A 17,869-nucleotide genomic window follows, 5' to 3' on the forward strand; every position below is an offset into this window, starting at 1 on the left:
CTGCGCGTTATTGTGGGTTATTACAGCCGAGTTTCAAATAAAGCTGCTCTCAATCCCATAATTTTCTGTTTATTTTGTTAGATGGTTAAATGTGTCTGAAATTGTGACTGAAAATCAGCACATTAAGACTTCGTGTCAACTAACAGTCACTCCCAGCATATTCAGACTGCCGCTCTGCTTTCGTGAGGTCCTGGTTTTATAACCGCAGCATCGTCTTGACAAAACCACCATTCAAGTAACTTAAAGACGATGTCTGTGCGGTGAATTCAGCTGTGCTTACATGTATGATGATATACCAAATGAAATTGTAAGAATAGACAGAGATGAGTAAATGTTGGCAGATATTAGAAGCAATAGAGGATAAAAATCAGAGTCTTATTATAAAGACGGCAATGTTAACAGAGGAACATACTTCCACATATTCCCAGAGAAACATTATAAGTCAGGCCTTCAGGTAGCAAGAAGAAAAAGAGCAGGAGAAGGAATTATTGTGAAGAATGCATAGAACACAGGTTAGACTAAACGTGTCTCAATGCTTTATACTGAGACCCTTATATCCACCTGGAAAACTCCATAATCCAGAAATCTCAAGTGTTTTTAGCTTCTTCTCGAGCTCTGCTACTCGGTTTCCAAGAATCCTGACGAGAGAAAAAAAAACAGAGACAAGTCAGAATAAGAACCACATTTACAGGTTCTGCCCTAAAATATCTGCACAAATCAGACTCAACAATCCATAAAGAGTATGAAGTAGAGGCTACAGAACTTGTTGATCTGACGCTGGTGCTGGATCACCATGTTCTTGTCGTGGATCGTTTCCAGCAGAGCTTAACTTAAGTACTTAGAAGGCCGTATGTAGGACAACTAATGGCTGACTATTGTGCTTAGTTGTGATGAAGTAAGGCAGTACTATTGGTGGCCACTTGGCGGCGACACCTCCGGCTCTGCGGTGCCACTACTCTTTTGTAAGTATAGCCTTCTCTCCTGACGCAGAGCATGATGGAGCAAACCGGTGAGCCCCCTCACAACAGCAGCCCGGCTGATAATGAACCCTCTGCCTGCGGCCTCTACAGTAAACGCTTAAAAGAGCTTGAGAATGCCGCCCTGCAAACTTCCTTAATATCACGAATGGAGACTGAATCCGGGGCGGACGCTGGGAGCTGCACGGCGCTGCAGTCCAGGGAAGGCGAGCAGTCGAACGGCTTGTCCTTGAACCACCAGCCGGCCCCTCAGCAGCTTGACGCGGACACCGAGGCGGAGGAAGTGGCGCCGGTGACGAATGTGGCTAAGGAGCGGGTCGAAGAAGAAAGGACGCTGACCGACCACTTAAACAAAAGGCTGCTTTCGTCGTTCCTGGAAAAGCTTAACGAAAGAGATCTGGCGCTCCCCGGCGTTCAGCGCCTGGACTGCGCCGTAGCCGACGAGGACTCTAACAGGGCCGAGGATGAGTGGTGAAACGGCGGGCTGAGGAACTGTAGCAGCGGCGGCAGGAGCTACACGGTTGAGGGATTCGTGACCAACGTGCGCGGAAGCACAATGTCTCAACTTTAAAGACAGACCTGCAGTTAGTCTCACCTGTCAAATCTAGGAGATGGAGTGTCTGGAAATGTTATGTTTACTTCTGTTTGTCAGAATGGATGAATGGTTGATAAAAATGCAATAAATGACCTCATGTGATTCTGAAGTGCCTTTGTACTTTTTTCTAGATGTGCCTGGCAGCCATGATGGATGCAACTACAGTCGTGTGTTCACCAACATTTATCGCCAGATGTCAGTATACACCACATAATCGGTCATAATTGTGACATACAAGGCCTGCACTTTCTGAAGTGTAAATAATAAAATTAACTTTCCTTAATACGTCATCTTGAGCATAAAACCAAACGCATTATAAGTTTCAATAACAAAGAAAAGTCCAACTCTCACGGTAAGAAGAAGCTTTTGGCTTGTTTGAATGAAACTAGATGGGAAGGTACAGCATGACTGCTCACTGCAGAATGAGGAAGTAGTTACTGAATTAATGTTGCCAACAATTTTGTGTCACCCTTCTGTTGAAACTGGTTGACATGCAATTGGGCCTCTGTTCAGATAAGGAAATATATCAAAATGAGAGGAAGACACTTTTCAACATTCCTGAATATATTTTATTTTCAACTGCACTTGGAACCGGATTAGAGGCGGGAATGTAACTCCAAATATATGGCAGACTGACAATGAAACAACAAATGATACAGTGACAAAAAAAAAAAAAACTTTTTGAAGAGTTGAACTCAAGCAGGAAATGTCCCTGTGATTTGTAATACTATACAGGGCAACTGACATTTCAACAATCCAATTTCTGAGTCAACTCAATATTTCTGTCATTTGATATTTCTTCTTTTTTGTTTACTGCACATCTTCTCGGCGCAGGTTCATCAAAGGCACCACCTGTGTTTTCTCTGATACTTTGTCTCCCTGCAAGAAAGATCAGAAAGCTGGATTAAAACAGCAAAACTACTGGTGGAAACTCCCTGAAAAGTACTTTATTTCTGACTTGATCCTTGATTAAATTCCAGCTCCGCCTCTGACTTCAGTAACTTGTACTACTACAATAAAGGAGATCGTTGACTTATTCATTATTTATTTGGTTCCTTTACCTGGTTATTACTTCTCAGGTTCACAGGCGTCTGTGCTGTATCACAGTACTCTGCATTTTGCTGAAGGCAGGGACACATCCTGGCCATTTTACCATTCTTAGGGACAAACACAGACAACACATTATATGCATTTACAACATTTGGTTATACTGAATTCATAAAATGTAGAAATTTCAACCCAAAGTCTTTGTTACACAATGTTATAGTCCAGGGTGGTACACAACCATTAGAAAAATGAACAGCTAAATGTTCTCAGACCAAAAGAAACATCTAAAAGTCTGAGTGGGTTGATGCTTCATTACTTATTCTACTAATTCAATATTTGTGCTTTAAAACAGATACTAAATGTTTGGAAGCCCTAAGCTTGTGGTAGTATACTTACAGCACGTTCAGATGGGACCTCCACTTCCTTTTTATTCAGGTCCCACCACAACAAACCCTCTTTAATTTGACTCCTCTTTGTTGGTCCTGTGTTAAGAGAGAAACAAAAGAATTTGTTAACACACTAATACAACATCAAAGTGGAACCTAACCAGCTTTTATTGCACCGTGATTGTGTCGGATTGCTTTGTTCGTAGTTTGATGATCTAAAGTGTAACTGAGTGCAGTTTATTGAATTAACTTCATGAATTTGAATTAAAACAGACATACCGAGAGGGGAGTTCTCGTGAATCAATACTTTTCATAACAAAACTCACATCTCTCAGTACTGTGTCTTCATGTTTTGTTTTATTTAATCTTTTTACCTGTTGCGTAGCTCACGATCAGCCCAACGAGTATGACCGAGCTAGTGGCTATGGCTCCAAAGTAGAGGTAAGACATGGAGTAGAAGTTATAGATGCCGCTAGTTTTTGGAAACAACAGAGTAAAATGTGTGTTACCGTTTTTATAGTGCTTTACTATTCAGTTTTGGCACACCTGGTCAAAACTTTCCCTGTAAATAGTTGATTGAAAAGAGAGTGAACTGATTTCCAAAATGCAAACATTTAAGATGAATAATTCCTTTAAACAATTTCAGCAAAATTAGTGTATTATTATTTTTCTTTCTTTCTTTTTTGCATTGAACTATTTTAGAGGGAAAGAGGAAAACAGAGTTTTCCAAAGGATTGAAGCCTTCAGAGAACTTTCACCAAAACTCCGGCTGAAATGAATTTGTTCGGGCTTTGGTTTGCTCACAGTCATCATTAGGAAAGTAAACTCACTGACCTTTGGTCATTGGGGTGAAGTGGGGTGGAGATGGAGTGTTGATCATGGTTAGAGCTGCTGCTCAGGGTGATGTTAGTGGCTTCACAGCTTCCTGTGAAGCTGGGCAGGACACCCATGGTCTCCTCACTGGGTGGGTAAAGAGTTGAACCCACAGCCAGCCACAAAGAGACCCCATAGCCCACTAATAACCCAGAGAATGCCCCCTGGAAGAAGGATAAAAAAAAAAAAATGAGCTGTTGAGATGTTAATGGGGACCTCTGATCTGTCTGAAAATCCACATGTTTGTCCTGCGTTTCTGACTTTAGCATGCAAAGAACCGTAGCTTAGCTGTATGACAGTTAAGATCTGTGTTTCCAAGCCCTTTCCCAGCATCGATAAATGTATTTATTCCCCCCTGAGGCATGTTCAAATGCTGGGTAAATGTGCGCATGAAGAAATAAGTATGGTGCCAGCAGACTCTTTCATCTGCTGTGGAAATTGTTGGCTCCCTCTTTAAAATTTCTCGAGCTCTGTACACCAGTTTGTGCATGACAAGAGTCTTTGCACGGCTTATTCTTTGATTCAGGGTTCTGCATGTGCTTGCTGGCTCGGTCTAGGATGAACGGCAGTTTGATTTAAAATGCATCAATCAACTGTGTAGAGCTGTAAATATGCTCGTTCACGAAATATTTCATTTTCAAGCAATTCTATAAAACACAGATTCAACATCTCTCTGTAGCAGTCGTGTTAGATGCACTTCATTCTCACAGAGACTTCATATCACTGCACTGAAATTTTGTGCATAAACAAGTCTAACTTTAACAACATGTGAGACGTTAAGGCCTCAGTCACCTCCTTCAGTCTTTGGCAAACTTCGAGTTGGGAACCACTTATTTACATATCCAGCGGTTTCAGTCATTTAACAGTTTCTCCAGGCTTTATTTTCTCTTTCTTTCTTTTGTAACCTTTCTTCCTTTTCTCTTGACACAAACATTTTTTCACTTTAGAATCTAGTTGCACCAGTAGCAACATGTTTCAGCTTTTTTTCCCCTATAAACAGCATGGTTTGCATGCGGTACTGCTTAAGAATTGTCTTGCCAGATATTCCAGTATTTTCTTAACGCCTGTTATATTGTGTAACCACGCCAACAAGAGAGTAATTTCCTTGTGGAAGCAGCTTATTGAGTTTCCCAGAGCCCAAGCAACACCCTGAATAAAGTCCCTACAAACACAACCCCAAATGAAATCACAATAATCTCTACATATTTCAACCATGCCACTTTCTCTGCTATCCTTCCAATTTTTAGTCATTTGTTTACTTACTTACATACTTTATTATCAATCATCTTTATTGCAGCAATATAGTTTTCCGATTGAAGATTATTAAAGTTTTATTTAAAAAAAAATTTGCAAACCATGTCACATTTTCACTTCACTTGTTCGGTAGTGATTGCTCCTGATTTTTACATAAATAGTTGTTTGACATGACCTAAAATAATCAGCTGGTGTAAGGTGCAGAAGATTGCCTTGAGCAAAAGGTGATTTAGTCTAAAATAACATCTTTGAAAGAATGATGCTTAAACACAATTTATCTTTTAATGGCCATAAAAGTCTGCTACTACATCCAGTCCAGTCCAAAACAAAAAAGGTTCCCCTAGAAAAATCTTCTCAATAAATTTAGTTGCGTTCAAAGATATGTGCATTTAACTGTTTAACTGTTGGTTGGAATAATAAATGTACTGTTTTGAGGTGTCGTGTGAAAAGCTGTAATATTCAGTGAGTATATAGTGTAGTTTAGTTTGAGCCATTATTTCAGTGCTTCACTCTTTTCCTTTGAATATAAGGTTTGTGCATCATATATACAGTATGTCCTAAACATTTTTCTGGATAATTGGATCATCAGTCACTCACCAGCCTGTTTGTTGCTGGGACGAACATTCCCAAAATGAACACACCTAGTAAAGGACCGCTGACCACCCCCATGACAGTGAACGAACCCTGAAGTGAGAAGACAAACGTTGATCTGTAAAATCAGCGTAAATGTTACATTGTAGTTGACTATGAACCATTGTTCTGGACTTCAGAAGTCAGAAATGAAATAGAAGTGTTTAGACTATTTAGCTCTACAAAACCTTCGTGTAATGATTTCTGTTTCAATTAATTTGTTGTTTAATTCAACAAAACTGAGAATAATGACCATGATTCGTGTGATGCTGAGACAGCTTTATTGGTTGTACATTCATTTCATGAGCTTCTTGCTCTGGGAAGTCATATTATCTCCCTTTAAAAGCAGTTGTGTTGCTGCGTTAATACAAACATGAAAACTCAACAGGAATCATCTTCAAATGGATCATACCTGAAGAACTCCCCAGTCCAGGAAGGAGGAGAGAGCAGCTACCGTGATACAACCAGCTCCATACAGAAAAGCTTAGACCGAAAGCAGAGAAGACAGGTACAGTATTTCTGTAGAGAACTGAAATGTATTCATTTGAAAGTATAACTTTTCAAGTGTGATTTAAGGAAGCTTGCACCAGAGTTAGGTCAGGTGATGGTACACGTACAAATTTGCCTTTAACCTTTTAGTTAAATATCACTTTTAAACAGGCATTATCAATATCTACTGACCAAAATACCTCTTTACTTCAACTGGATGGAAATTATTAAATCAAAGGGATGAAAATTGGGGATGATGTAGCTCTGAGCAGTAGAAAAATATAAGCAGATAAGCCATGAAAATATATTGTCCAGTTCTTTTAATACTGATAAAATAGCAGATTCAAAAGACCATTCTTGATCAATGGATGATTAGTTGGTTGTTTATGAAAGTTCCTCAGTGGTGGTCCTATTCACAGCCATGTACCAAACTGACCCCGTATTAGAGAAACTGTTGTAGTTAACCCTCCCGGGCAATGTCAGGAAATATTTGACCAGAAGGAGAGTCAGAGGTATTCTGCCAGAGCAAATGAAACAGAAGCGTATAGATTCTTCTCATTTTCAGGGCTAAATTATTCTGTTTTTCAGATACTATAAATTTAAGAATAATCAACCTACACAGTCCTTTGGAAACCAGGACCAGTTTATTTTGCGTCATGTGAAGATGGGGTTTCAGCAGATCTTCCATCGTCACTGCAGCCATGGCGTTGATACTTGTTGAAGCTGTGCTGTTAGAAATGACACTTGGTAATCCATAATTCCACATTTGGATCTTTTATATGCAAAATGAATCAATTCTTGAATTATTTCTTACTGTCATTGCCACTAACTATGGCAGAGTGCCCAAATATCTACTTCAAACCAATAAAGATGGTCAAGTTGAACATTTAATATCCATTATCTTGACAGTTATAATCAAATTTGATCCAATAACAAATATAGAGCTAATAGGATAAATCCAGTAATATTTTTTTTTAACACCAAAACTACATGCAACCAGACAAGGTGGCTTAAAGAGGCTATGGTCAGTCTCCACAGTGGTAGAAAAAGGACTACTTTCTTTCATTTTAGTGTAAGAACAATCTAAACGTGAAAAATTGTTGTCAGGTGGAAGTGTAGCCATAAAAGTTACATCTAATCCTGAACTCAGGCCTGCAATTACAATGGCAATCATAGACGCTGTAGAAGAAATCACTGATGCAATAGACAACAAAAAGCACGCTGTCGGAATTTTCATAGACCTGAAGAAAGCATTTGATACAATTGATCACGGTATCCTACTCCAAAAATTAGAAAAATATGGCATACGGGGAGTGGCCTGGAACTGGATTAAAAGCTATTTAACAGAGAGACAGCAATTTGTGAAGTTGGGTGAGTTTGAGTCTGAACGAATGGGCATTGTTTGTGGTCTGCCTCAAGGTTTTATACTGGCCCCATTACTGTTCAACTTGTACATTAATGACATATTTAAGGTCTCTAATGTACTAAAAATGGTATTATTTGCGGACGATACAAATTTATTTCACTGTGATGAGAATTACAGTAAGCTAATAGAAGAGGTAAATCATGAATTAACTAAAGTACAAACATGGCTGAATATGAATAAATTATCACTCAACTTAAACAAAACAAAAGTTATCACATTTGGAAATTATAGAGAAAAAGATAAATCAGCAATTAACATAAATGGTACTGAAATAGAGAAAGTAGCCAAAATCAAATTCTTAGGAATCACAATTGATAATAAACTGAGCTGGAAATCACATATCAGACATATACAGAAAATGGCAGCAAAAAATATTTCAATAGTGAACAAAGCTAAATATGTTCTAGATCCTAAGGCTCTGCATATATTGTACTCCTGCCTGGTATCGCCATATTTAACCTATGGAATTGAAGTCTGGGGAAATAACTATAAAAGTTCGCTTCAGTCACTAGTAACAATACAAAAGCAAGCAGTAAGAATCATTAATAAAGTGGGTTACCTTGAACACACAAATCCATTGTTTCTGCAGTCCAAAATATTAAAACTACAAGATTTAATTGATTTCTATACAGCACAGCTATTGTTCAAAGCAAGTAAGGAATCATTACCGACAAATATACAAAGAATATTTTTAAAAAGAGAAGGTAACTACAATTTGAGGGGCTGTGGCAAATTCAAAGTACCAGCAGTGAGGACCACGAGGAAAACCATGTGTGTATCTGTATGTGGCGTCCATCTATGGAACGGTCTATGTGCCAATATTAAACAATGCCCATCCATTCACCTTTTCAAACTAAGATACAAAAAATTATATTATTAAAGTACAGTGCGCAAGAAGATTGCTGCGTACGACAGTAAAATATGTTATAATCAGTTACTCACAGGCCTTACCTTTGGGGTATTCTTATTACCATTGCTGGTATTTTTTAAGGAAGAAGAAAGGGGGGAAGAGAAATGTTTGTATATATGTATGTATGTATGCATATATATATATATATATATATATATATATATATATATATGTGTGTACATGTGTATGTATGTGTGTATGTGTATGTATTTTTTCCTTTTCTTTTTTGCAACTGTACTATGTACACACATTTGATGGAGAACAAATTATGTAAATGGCGGCGGCCTTATTATTTATCAAGAACTGAATGGGGGTGGGAATCTATAAGCTTGTCTTCATCCCACTCCTTTCCAAGCTTATTTGAATTTGCACAAATATTTAGCCACTTGTTAAAAGTTGTGGATTACACAACATTTTCATCTGAAACGTAATGAAGGTAAAACATAAACACATGGTAGAGAGCAACTGACTCCGATTTTCATCAAAGTATTTCACCACTGGTTCCCTATATTGTTGCAAAACTTGACTGCATATTGTATTTAGAGTAAATATTATTCAAGTACCTGAGAGTCCCACTGTATGCACAAGCAAGGAAAAGACCTGGAAATCCTGGATGGTTTCTGAATATGTCCAACACGAAGAACGGCATGTACTTCATCAGACAAACAAACGGGTAAAAGTGGAAAAACAAATATTAGTGTGTTAGACAAAGACATTTCCTGAATATGTTCCTCTCTCAGTCTAAATCAGACATTACAAAGCAAAGTGTATAAACCACAACAGTGCCACTGAGTAAAGTCTTGTGTAAAATATTATATGAACTTCATCCTGTTTTAAAGAATTAATTCTGATTATCAAATGAGTGTAGCAACAATTGACAATATCTGAAATGCAGATGACTTTCAAACTGAAATGATCACGTAAATCCAGCACTTTTAGTAGGTCAGTGTGAGACAAGATAAGCTCTCCTTGTCTGGAGTAATCTGAGTACCAGATCAGGTGTAGAAATCCTCCCAGACTTCAGTGGATCACAGTCGTTGTAATAAGCAAACATGACGATGCCGCAGGTAGCCGCACTGGAGACGATGAAGCACAGACCCACCTGATTCACAAACAGAGCCCTGCAATCAAAAGCAAACTTTATAAAACTTTAAACAAACTTTAAACTGGTTTATTTCCACTATTCACTCGTTTATCTGCTTTGGGCAAAATAAAACAGATTTGTCAATTAGTTTTAGGTCCATGCAAGATGATGCTCAAGCTCCATGAATTTATCTTATAATTAAAGAGCCAATTTATAAGGTCATAACTTCATTTCTTGGTTCTACAAGCATAGTGTTACAGTCCCTGACCTCCAGGGGGGAGCTCTCTTCATGAGACACCCTTCTTACCTCTTCCTGTGTTTCAGGCCTACCTTGCTGCCACAGGTGATTGGTATTACAGCTCGTCAGCTGCTCCATAAAGAGCTTCACTCAACATGTGCCAAGCCGCCCTTCCTTTTTCCTCCAGGCCTTGATCTGGTGATCGTGCCTGTGATCGTGTGCTTGGGTATTGGTGTTTTGAAAAGGTGTACAGTTTTGGTATTTACTTTAGGTCACTGACGAGTAATTTTGTGTTTTGTTTTCACAGTGGAAGCTGGTAGGGGTTCTCTGCCTTTTTTTGTTCTCACTCTTTTCTCCTGTTTTTTGGTCAGGCAGGGAGTTTAGCCCTTGTAAATTTAAGTTTACTCTTAGCCAGAGATATTTTCATTTCATAATTAGAGGGGGTGTTTTGTTTGTTGTTTTGGCCTTGGAGACCCTGAAGAGTAAAAGCTTCACTGCAAGGAATGCTGGCAGAAAATTGCACAAATTTATTAGTAAATAAATACATTTTACATGCATACATTTTTTAAACAGTCACTACACTTAATTTATTTGTAGCCTGTGAGCTGAACATTAGAGCTCTTACATTCTAAACCAATCGTGTGTGACTTTGCTCTACTGTAACCGTGTGGCTTTTTTAGGTTGCATTGATGATAAAGGGTTCGCAAAATATAACTTGTTCTTTAACCTGGGAGTTCACATTGCTCTACAAAAGGTCAAAAGTCTTGATTTCATGATTTTAAGAGTAAACTAGTTTTGACTTGCTGTCAATTGTGGTTGTCAATGCAACGTGTCACAGTTACGGCTTCAACAGGATAAAAACTTACACGAACTTACAGTGAGGCATCTTTTCAGCACTATGGCCCCCGTCTGTGGAATAGCCTGCCGGAGGACCTGAGGGTGTTGATATTTTTAAAAACCGGCTCAAGACCCACCTATTTAATTTGGCTTTTAACTAATGTCTTATTTATATATTCATTTAATTATTTTAGTCAATTTATATTTTTGGCCCTTTTATTATTTTATTCTTTTTACGACAGAGTTCATTTTAGCTATTTCCTATTATTTTATTTATTTAATGTTCTTAGCCTTTGTAGTTTTATGTTGCTTTTAAAGATGTATAGCACTTTGTGCTACATTTTAATGTATGAAAAGTGCTTTATAAATAAAGTTTTATTTCATTTGAGCCACCAGGCCAGGTTGTGTGTTCAGTTTAATGCTATCATGATGATCTGGCCAGGTTAAAAAAGACCCACCTTTGTGACACTGAACACTCAGACTTTAGGTTCAACATACCTCACTAACCCATTTATCTGGTTCAGTACACCACTCAGCACAATCTGTCTACTAATAAAGCTTCAGAGTTTAAACACAATCTTAAAGTGTTTCATATTGGCGTTTAATGAAGAGATAAGTATTTGAAGAGATTTAGGTCAGTTAGATGGTGGTCAGATATGTCAAAACCGAACAGAACTGAACAACAACAAAGGGGCTCGATTCACCAGCTGGTATTTTAAGGTCGCACTGGTCCAAGGTCACATCTCCCGGGAATAACTTCCAAGAGTCCCCTTAACATGAAAACAAACACTTCCCCTTCACACGTCGATGTCAATGAACTGTTTTGCACTCAACACGCTGAATCTATAAACAAAACTGTAATGCAGAAAAGTGCTAACACAAAAAAGATTCACGTGACAAGCAGGTCTCCACTTACAACTGGGCCGCCCGCTCTGATCGGCAAGAAATGTAGCGCTGGACTTGTGCTTGGTTAACTCCATACATGGACAACCAAACCAAGGTACCCCCAACAGAAAGGCTCCAGAAGGTGTACCGCTTCCGTGGGTCAATGTCAAAACTGTGGAGGAATGTCACGAACAATTCTTAAAGCATTATTATCCAGTGGGAAGTTATTTTCCCTGCAGAACTGTGGTGCATGAGAGCTCGAAACTCTTCTTTTTTAAAACTGGGCTTTATCTGGATGTGTGTGCACAATATTCGAATATCATCTAAATATTTGTGAGATAAAAATGTACTCACTCATCAAAGTTGATACGTGATCCATTGTTTGCAATCTCTAGTACTCGTGCAGGACCACCGACCAGAAATGTGCCATGGATGAAAACTGCCACAAAGCCTGACAACATGACCAATATTTGGAACACGTCGGTCCAGATCACAGCCTTCATGCCCCCCTGCACCCAAAAGATGAAAGAAACAGAGACAGGGATAGTGAGAAAATATAGAAAATGCCAAGCATATTAACCATTTTGCTTTTGCTCCTGAGATTTTCCTAGTTTTATAAGGACTAAACGTCAGTCCTGATGAAAAATTTAAATGAACAATTGTTTGACTTGCCGTACTGGTTCGATAAGAATATCAAAAGCATGTTCTTACCACCGTAGTGTACATGGTGCAGATGATCCCCGTAGAAAACAGAGATACCCACATATTGAGTCCAGTGGCTGCAAAATGATTTTTTTTTTATTATCAGTGAATTGGAAGATCACTTTAATTAGAAGAGTTTTAACTCTTAAAAAAGTTGTTAGGTGCGTTTGAACAACATTCATCACACTTGCCCAGTCTTTGTTTAGGCAAACACTTAAAAACTGCTATTGAAAATGATCCAGTAGCCTTAAAACTTTGTTTAAGCAGTAATCTTTCATGCACAACCCATCAGAGGTATTATGCGAACATAGAGCACATGAAGTGAGACAACAAGGAATTCAATTAAATAGAGATTCAACACGATCTTGATTTCTTCAGCAATGGTACTTTTTAATAATTGTCATTACATGAGTACAGTTTTATTGTAGTGGAATTAATTGAAATGTTTTTGTTTGTAATTAGATTACAAATAACTGGTTTGAATAAGATTAAGTTGGATTATAATTGGAACATAATTGGAATGTATTTAATCGGGCATGTATTTAACTTTTACTTTTGATGAGTGCCCACAATTTGCAGTGAACTTTCACAAAGAAAAGTAAACTTAACTGAATCCAAATGAGCTGATGGCTAACGAGCTAATTACCTGACTTCACTTAAATGGATTTGCATCGTTTTCATAATTTCTAACACATTATCTGTACAACTGCACCCGCATGATGCAAGCAGCAACAAGCAGGAAAAAGATAAGTTGTAAGGAAAGTTTGATATCATGAAAATCTTATCTATTTGGCTATTTTTTCCTTTTTGTCTTAAAATGTGCCATGCTGTGACCATGATAGTGTGCCGTGTTTCCCGGTACATTCAGTTTTACTGAAAAAAGCCAGTTCAAACAGAAATATTGCTGTAACTCATAATTCCTTTCGCATCACTGATTCCGTTCTGACCATTTTAGAGTTCAGTTGATTAACACACGGACCTCGACCTTTGGTAAGTATCAAATTAACAAAATGTCTGTTTTTGAGAATACACTTTGTAGAACTTCATAAAAATCCATGACAAAGAACACGTTTGCACTCTAATTAGGTCAGAATTTGTATGCAGAAAATCACGAGTGATCAATCATACATGAAAGGTGTGTGGAAATTACAACCAAAAAGAATAAAGATTCTCTCCGGACAGAGAGGAATTACATGTTCTCTCTTACCCTCGTTGAGGATCAAGGCTGGTGCGTAGATGACAATACCCGTGTAAAGCAGCTGAGAAAATAGAACACAAACAGATCACAAGCAAATGCCAGGAGGGAACTGGACATAAGCCATTGTACACATTTGCATTAAACATTTGTGAAGGTATAGGAATCTCTTTGAGAGGGCTGAATATTTAGATTTTTGAGTGACAGATATCATAATGATGCCTGTCTTACCGTTGCAATAAGAAACTGGATACTGCCCAACAGCTGCATCCCTCTGCCAAATCTCATCTTCAGATACTGTGGAGGGCAGAGTAATAACTTCATAGAGAATCTCTGCATATATTCCCTCATCCTTCTTCACCCCCTATATTTGCCCTGTTTGATAACCCACAGGTGCATTTCATGAGCTAGTGAGAAATCATGACCCTATTTTTACACTGTAATATTGAAAGTCTACATTTTGATCATTTGGGGTTTATTTTTGATTGAACCCTCAAATCTACAGCCACTTGGTCATATAAAACCAAACGCATATTCTTGTTCCTAAACGGCACAAACCGAAATCACTTTATCTTTGCAAATTGATCACATGAAACAGGATGATTTTTTTCACCAGAGATTCTGACAAGATCAATAGGCTGTACATAGCTTTTTTTTTTTATCGAAGCCAGTGAAGACAAGGGAAAGGTTTTAAGATCTACAATAAAGTATAAAAAACTGGTATTACAATGGAAATGGTGTCTGCCCTGCTATAATCTGTAAACATGGCATTCTACATTTACTCCAGTAATCATAGTTACAGTCTTGAAAGGTTTCACTAGTTGATATTAGACAGCAAAGTACTCAAAATTGGTCACACAATATAATCAATGGTATGAGCATTTAATGATCCCTGTGAAAAGACAGTGATTGTATTCTCTTGATTATAAATATGTTAAACAACTTCTTGAGAAATGTAAGGTTGCTTTTGATTACGTCCTCCTCGTGACAGTAGAATCCTGTTCAGTTAATTTAACAGCTGAAGAACAACAGGAGGCTCGCTATCACCTGATTGGTGCTGGTGATGCCCAGTCGAAAGAAAACCGGCAGGAACAGACAAGCTGTCAGCACGGTATTGATGCTTTGTCCGAGGCACATGTAGAGGAATTTAAAGCCATATCGATAACCCTCAGAGGGAACACCCAGAACCTGGACTGCTGACATAAAACTGGCACATAGTGACAGCCCAACAGGCACAGCAGGCATGCTCCGGCCCCCTGTGAAGAAGTCGTCCGGACTGGCTTCCCTTGGCCTCCTCCTCAGGGCCTGGAAAAGTCCAATCGCCATAGATATTGACAACATGGTAGCAAAGACAGCGTAGTCAGCCAGGACAAAGCCCTGTGTGGATGATTCATTGGCAGACTGCTTCTCCATTATTTGACTTTGATGCCCTCTGCCCTGTAGTTTCTTTTGGAACAAGATGTCAGGTGGATCTGTCAGAGTGAGTTACAGGAAGTTAGTGACTTACTGACTGATAAATACTCAATGCATGCATGCATATTGATGATATACATAAAATACCAATAAAAAAAAATGCAGGTGTCTATAAAGTTTTTATGAAAAATGTTGGATGCAATAACTATCTCAGATCTATAACCACAAGAGTTCACATTAGTGTTTGAAAGATTTCTTTTTTCAGATCTTTTCCCTGCTTTCATTAGGGCTCCAAAAGGTTTTGAGCATTGCATTTGCACTGACCATCATTGTCAGCAGTGTTTCTGAAAACAGCAGTCACAAGGGGCAGATAATGAAGAATGAAAGACTTTAACGAAGAAAGAACCAAATGTAAGGAGCTGCAAGTCACGTAATCCCAAAAAGTCCAAAATCTGAATCCATAGGTGGAACAAAACTGATAGCAAACCAGGAGGAGATAACAAGGAGCGAGCAACTAACATCGAAGAAAAGAGAGCATAAATACACAGGATAATGACAACTGAAAACAAGTAAGGAGAAACAAGCATAGGAAGTAAAATCAAAAGTGCACTATGGAACAAACTGTTTGAAAATAAAACAGAAAGTAAGCTCACTAAAGTGACGTATCAAATCGAAAACAGATAGATTACAAAAACTACCAAAACCCATGGACCATGACAGTCATATTCTTGCGTTTGATCAGACGCCCTTTGCATTACATTTGAAAATAGTTGATGCTCCTTTGGCATAATTTTTCAGAATGCAGGGTATTAATCTACAACATTCAATGAGGACATTTACTTTTTCAACAAAATCCAGCGTTTTAGATTGGAAAACTGGAGTTCACGCCACTTGAGGCGTCATTACTCTTAAACTTTCACTGCGACTCGTTGTGTAAAGGCTTTGGCAATGAAACTACATGTTTAAGTTTAAGAGAACATTATGGTTTGGGTAAAACACATTATAAATGATCCCTTAAAGCGATACAATGTAACTTCTCAAAAAGCCCACTCTGGAGCTCCCCCTACAGGCTTGGAGGTAATGTACGGTTACACTGTCGTAAACAACACCCTTTCACTTTCACTTTTCACGTTTGTTGACGAACCGGCAAGGAGTTAGAAGGTGCAAGCTATGTCGACCGAGAAGGTAAGAGTAATCAAATGTACCTGGGAGCGTGAGAGGGGTCTATTTGTTTTTGGTAGGTGTGCCAGAAAGCAAGTCGAAGTACTTCCGCTCAGCTCCCAGGCCGCTACCGGGCCGGTCCAGCAAAGTTACATAGCGCAGTTTTTCCAACTCAGACCCCCGAAGGGCATAGGAGACAGGCCAATCGTAATATTAAAACTCATTCTAGCCGCACAAATTTTTTCAAGCTGTTATTTTAAGGTAGAAATGTTACATAGTATTGCTTTAAAGTCTGCAAGCCTCTCCTTTTTTCATGTAGCAGTGACCATTACCAGCAGATAACAGTTTAAGTGGAAACTGGCTGTTTTATGGCTAGTCTTGATTAATGGAAAAAGTATAAAAGTGTTGAACAACATTAATGCATCTCGCTGCCACTACAAAAGTAGGCCCTTTCCTACAAACATATCCACTGCAGGCGTAAAAACTTGGTGAGGGTAGATGATACGGTCCACTGGCATTTTATGCTCTGAGGAGTTTTAAGACTTTGTCTGCTCCAGTCACGTTACACTCAAATGGAAAAAATAAAAATAAAAATGCCCTTAGGATTGCATAATCTAACTGAATGAAGCTACACAACTGATGTTTACGTTCATTGAACACGTACATTTTTTTTGCACTTACGCTTTGCAGAGCACCTTCATTCAAGGTGATGCTGTTTGCTGAAAAAGACCATATGATGTCAAGTTTTCATGAATTTAGTGAAAAACCAAAATCATGGAAATCAAGAGATGTGAGTTACAATAACAGTTTTAGATAACAGATTACTGTACCGTGAATTTTGGTCAATGTCAAAAGGAAAGTCTAACTTTAACTTGAAGTCTCCATAAAACATCAGCAGCAGCTTTGCTGAGCACAGCACGTTGCTATCTCTTTGTCGGACACTCAGAAATATGCCCCGTACTGCATACTGTGAAAATATGCCCTAAAAAGTTCTCAGGTAACTAAGATAATAGGAACAGTTTATATGTGTGAATATTTGAACTGAGTAAACCTTTGCTTTAGGTGACCTTAAACAGCAGACAATAATTACTTGAGAAAGGTGCAATATAACAGCTGTAGTATCGGAATCCTGCTCCTATTACCTTGTCTTTTCATTCCACTAAATACAGTACTGCCAACAATTTCGGCATGCAAACAACCAGTAAAGATGTTTCTTAATTGCCACATCAGTTGTAAATGTGTTTTTCTTATAGTTCCAGAAAATTGTTTGGCTGAACAAAGTGAAAGTTTGACTTTTCCATCAGAAATTGAAATAAAACATTTTAAAGACTCACCGCTGCTCTACGGTGAGTTTAGTCCAGTCCAGTCAATGAAGAAGGAATGTGCGGACAGACCTCTTCACTCCTCAGCAGCTTCTTTACTTGCACACTCCTTCTCTGAAACACATGTGTGTGGGAGAGAGAGAGTACATCACAAGAAGTCGATGGCAGGTAAGCGCTCAGGTGAGAGTTCGAGGGAGGGTTCAGAAGTTTACTATGTGGGATGGAACAGAATATTAAAGAGCATCGATGACCTTCTGGAGAATGAACGGCCAACTTTATGCAACGCATAATCCCTTACACGTGTTTGTTCTTAGATGTTTGCTAAATATGTGTGTGTGTGAGAGAGAGAGAGCAAGAGACGGGAGGTAAGGAATGACTGCTGGCTGTGTTCTGAGCTTGTAGCCTGTGGTTTCTCTTCTCTATACATTGTACATCCTGGCCGATG

At 38.6% G+C, this 17,869-nt stretch overlaps 1 protein-coding gene across 2 annotated transcripts; it reads right to left on the reverse strand.

The window, feature by feature from the left end:
- Positions 1–2,100: 2,100 nt before the first annotated feature.
- slc5a5 (solute carrier family 5 member 5) lies at positions 2,101–17,575 on the reverse strand. Of its 2 annotated transcripts, none has more exons than XM_075485611.1 (17): positions 17,437–17,575; positions 14,576–14,833; positions 13,760–13,825; positions 13,541–13,592; positions 12,343–12,410; positions 11,986–12,140; positions 11,663–11,803; positions 9,579–9,708; positions 9,151–9,239; positions 6,870–6,979; positions 6,175–6,245; positions 5,730–5,816; positions 3,840–4,042; positions 3,380–3,477; positions 3,016–3,101; positions 2,634–2,729; positions 2,101–2,451 (listed from the first exon to the last, which is right to left on the reverse strand). In XM_075485611.1, exons 2-17 carry the CDS (start codon positions 14,771–14,773, stop codon positions 2,383–2,385), a joined length of 1,719 nt encoding a protein of 572 aa, XP_075341726.1. In that variant the 5' UTR covers positions 14,774–14,833; positions 17,437–17,575; the 3' UTR covers positions 2,101–2,382. The 2 variants fall into 2 exon arrangements, with proteins under 2 accessions (XP_075341726.1, XP_075341725.1); XM_075485610.1 differs by having other exon boundaries at positions 14,576–15,000.
- Positions 17,576–17,869: the final 294 nt, after the last annotated feature.

This window comes from Odontesthes bonariensis, chromosome 15 (assembly GCF_027942865.1).
Source record: "Odontesthes bonariensis isolate fOdoBon6 chromosome 15, fOdoBon6.hap1, whole genome shotgun sequence".
NCBI classification, from domain to species: Eukaryota; Metazoa; Chordata; class Actinopteri; order Atheriniformes; family Atherinopsidae; genus Odontesthes; species Odontesthes bonariensis.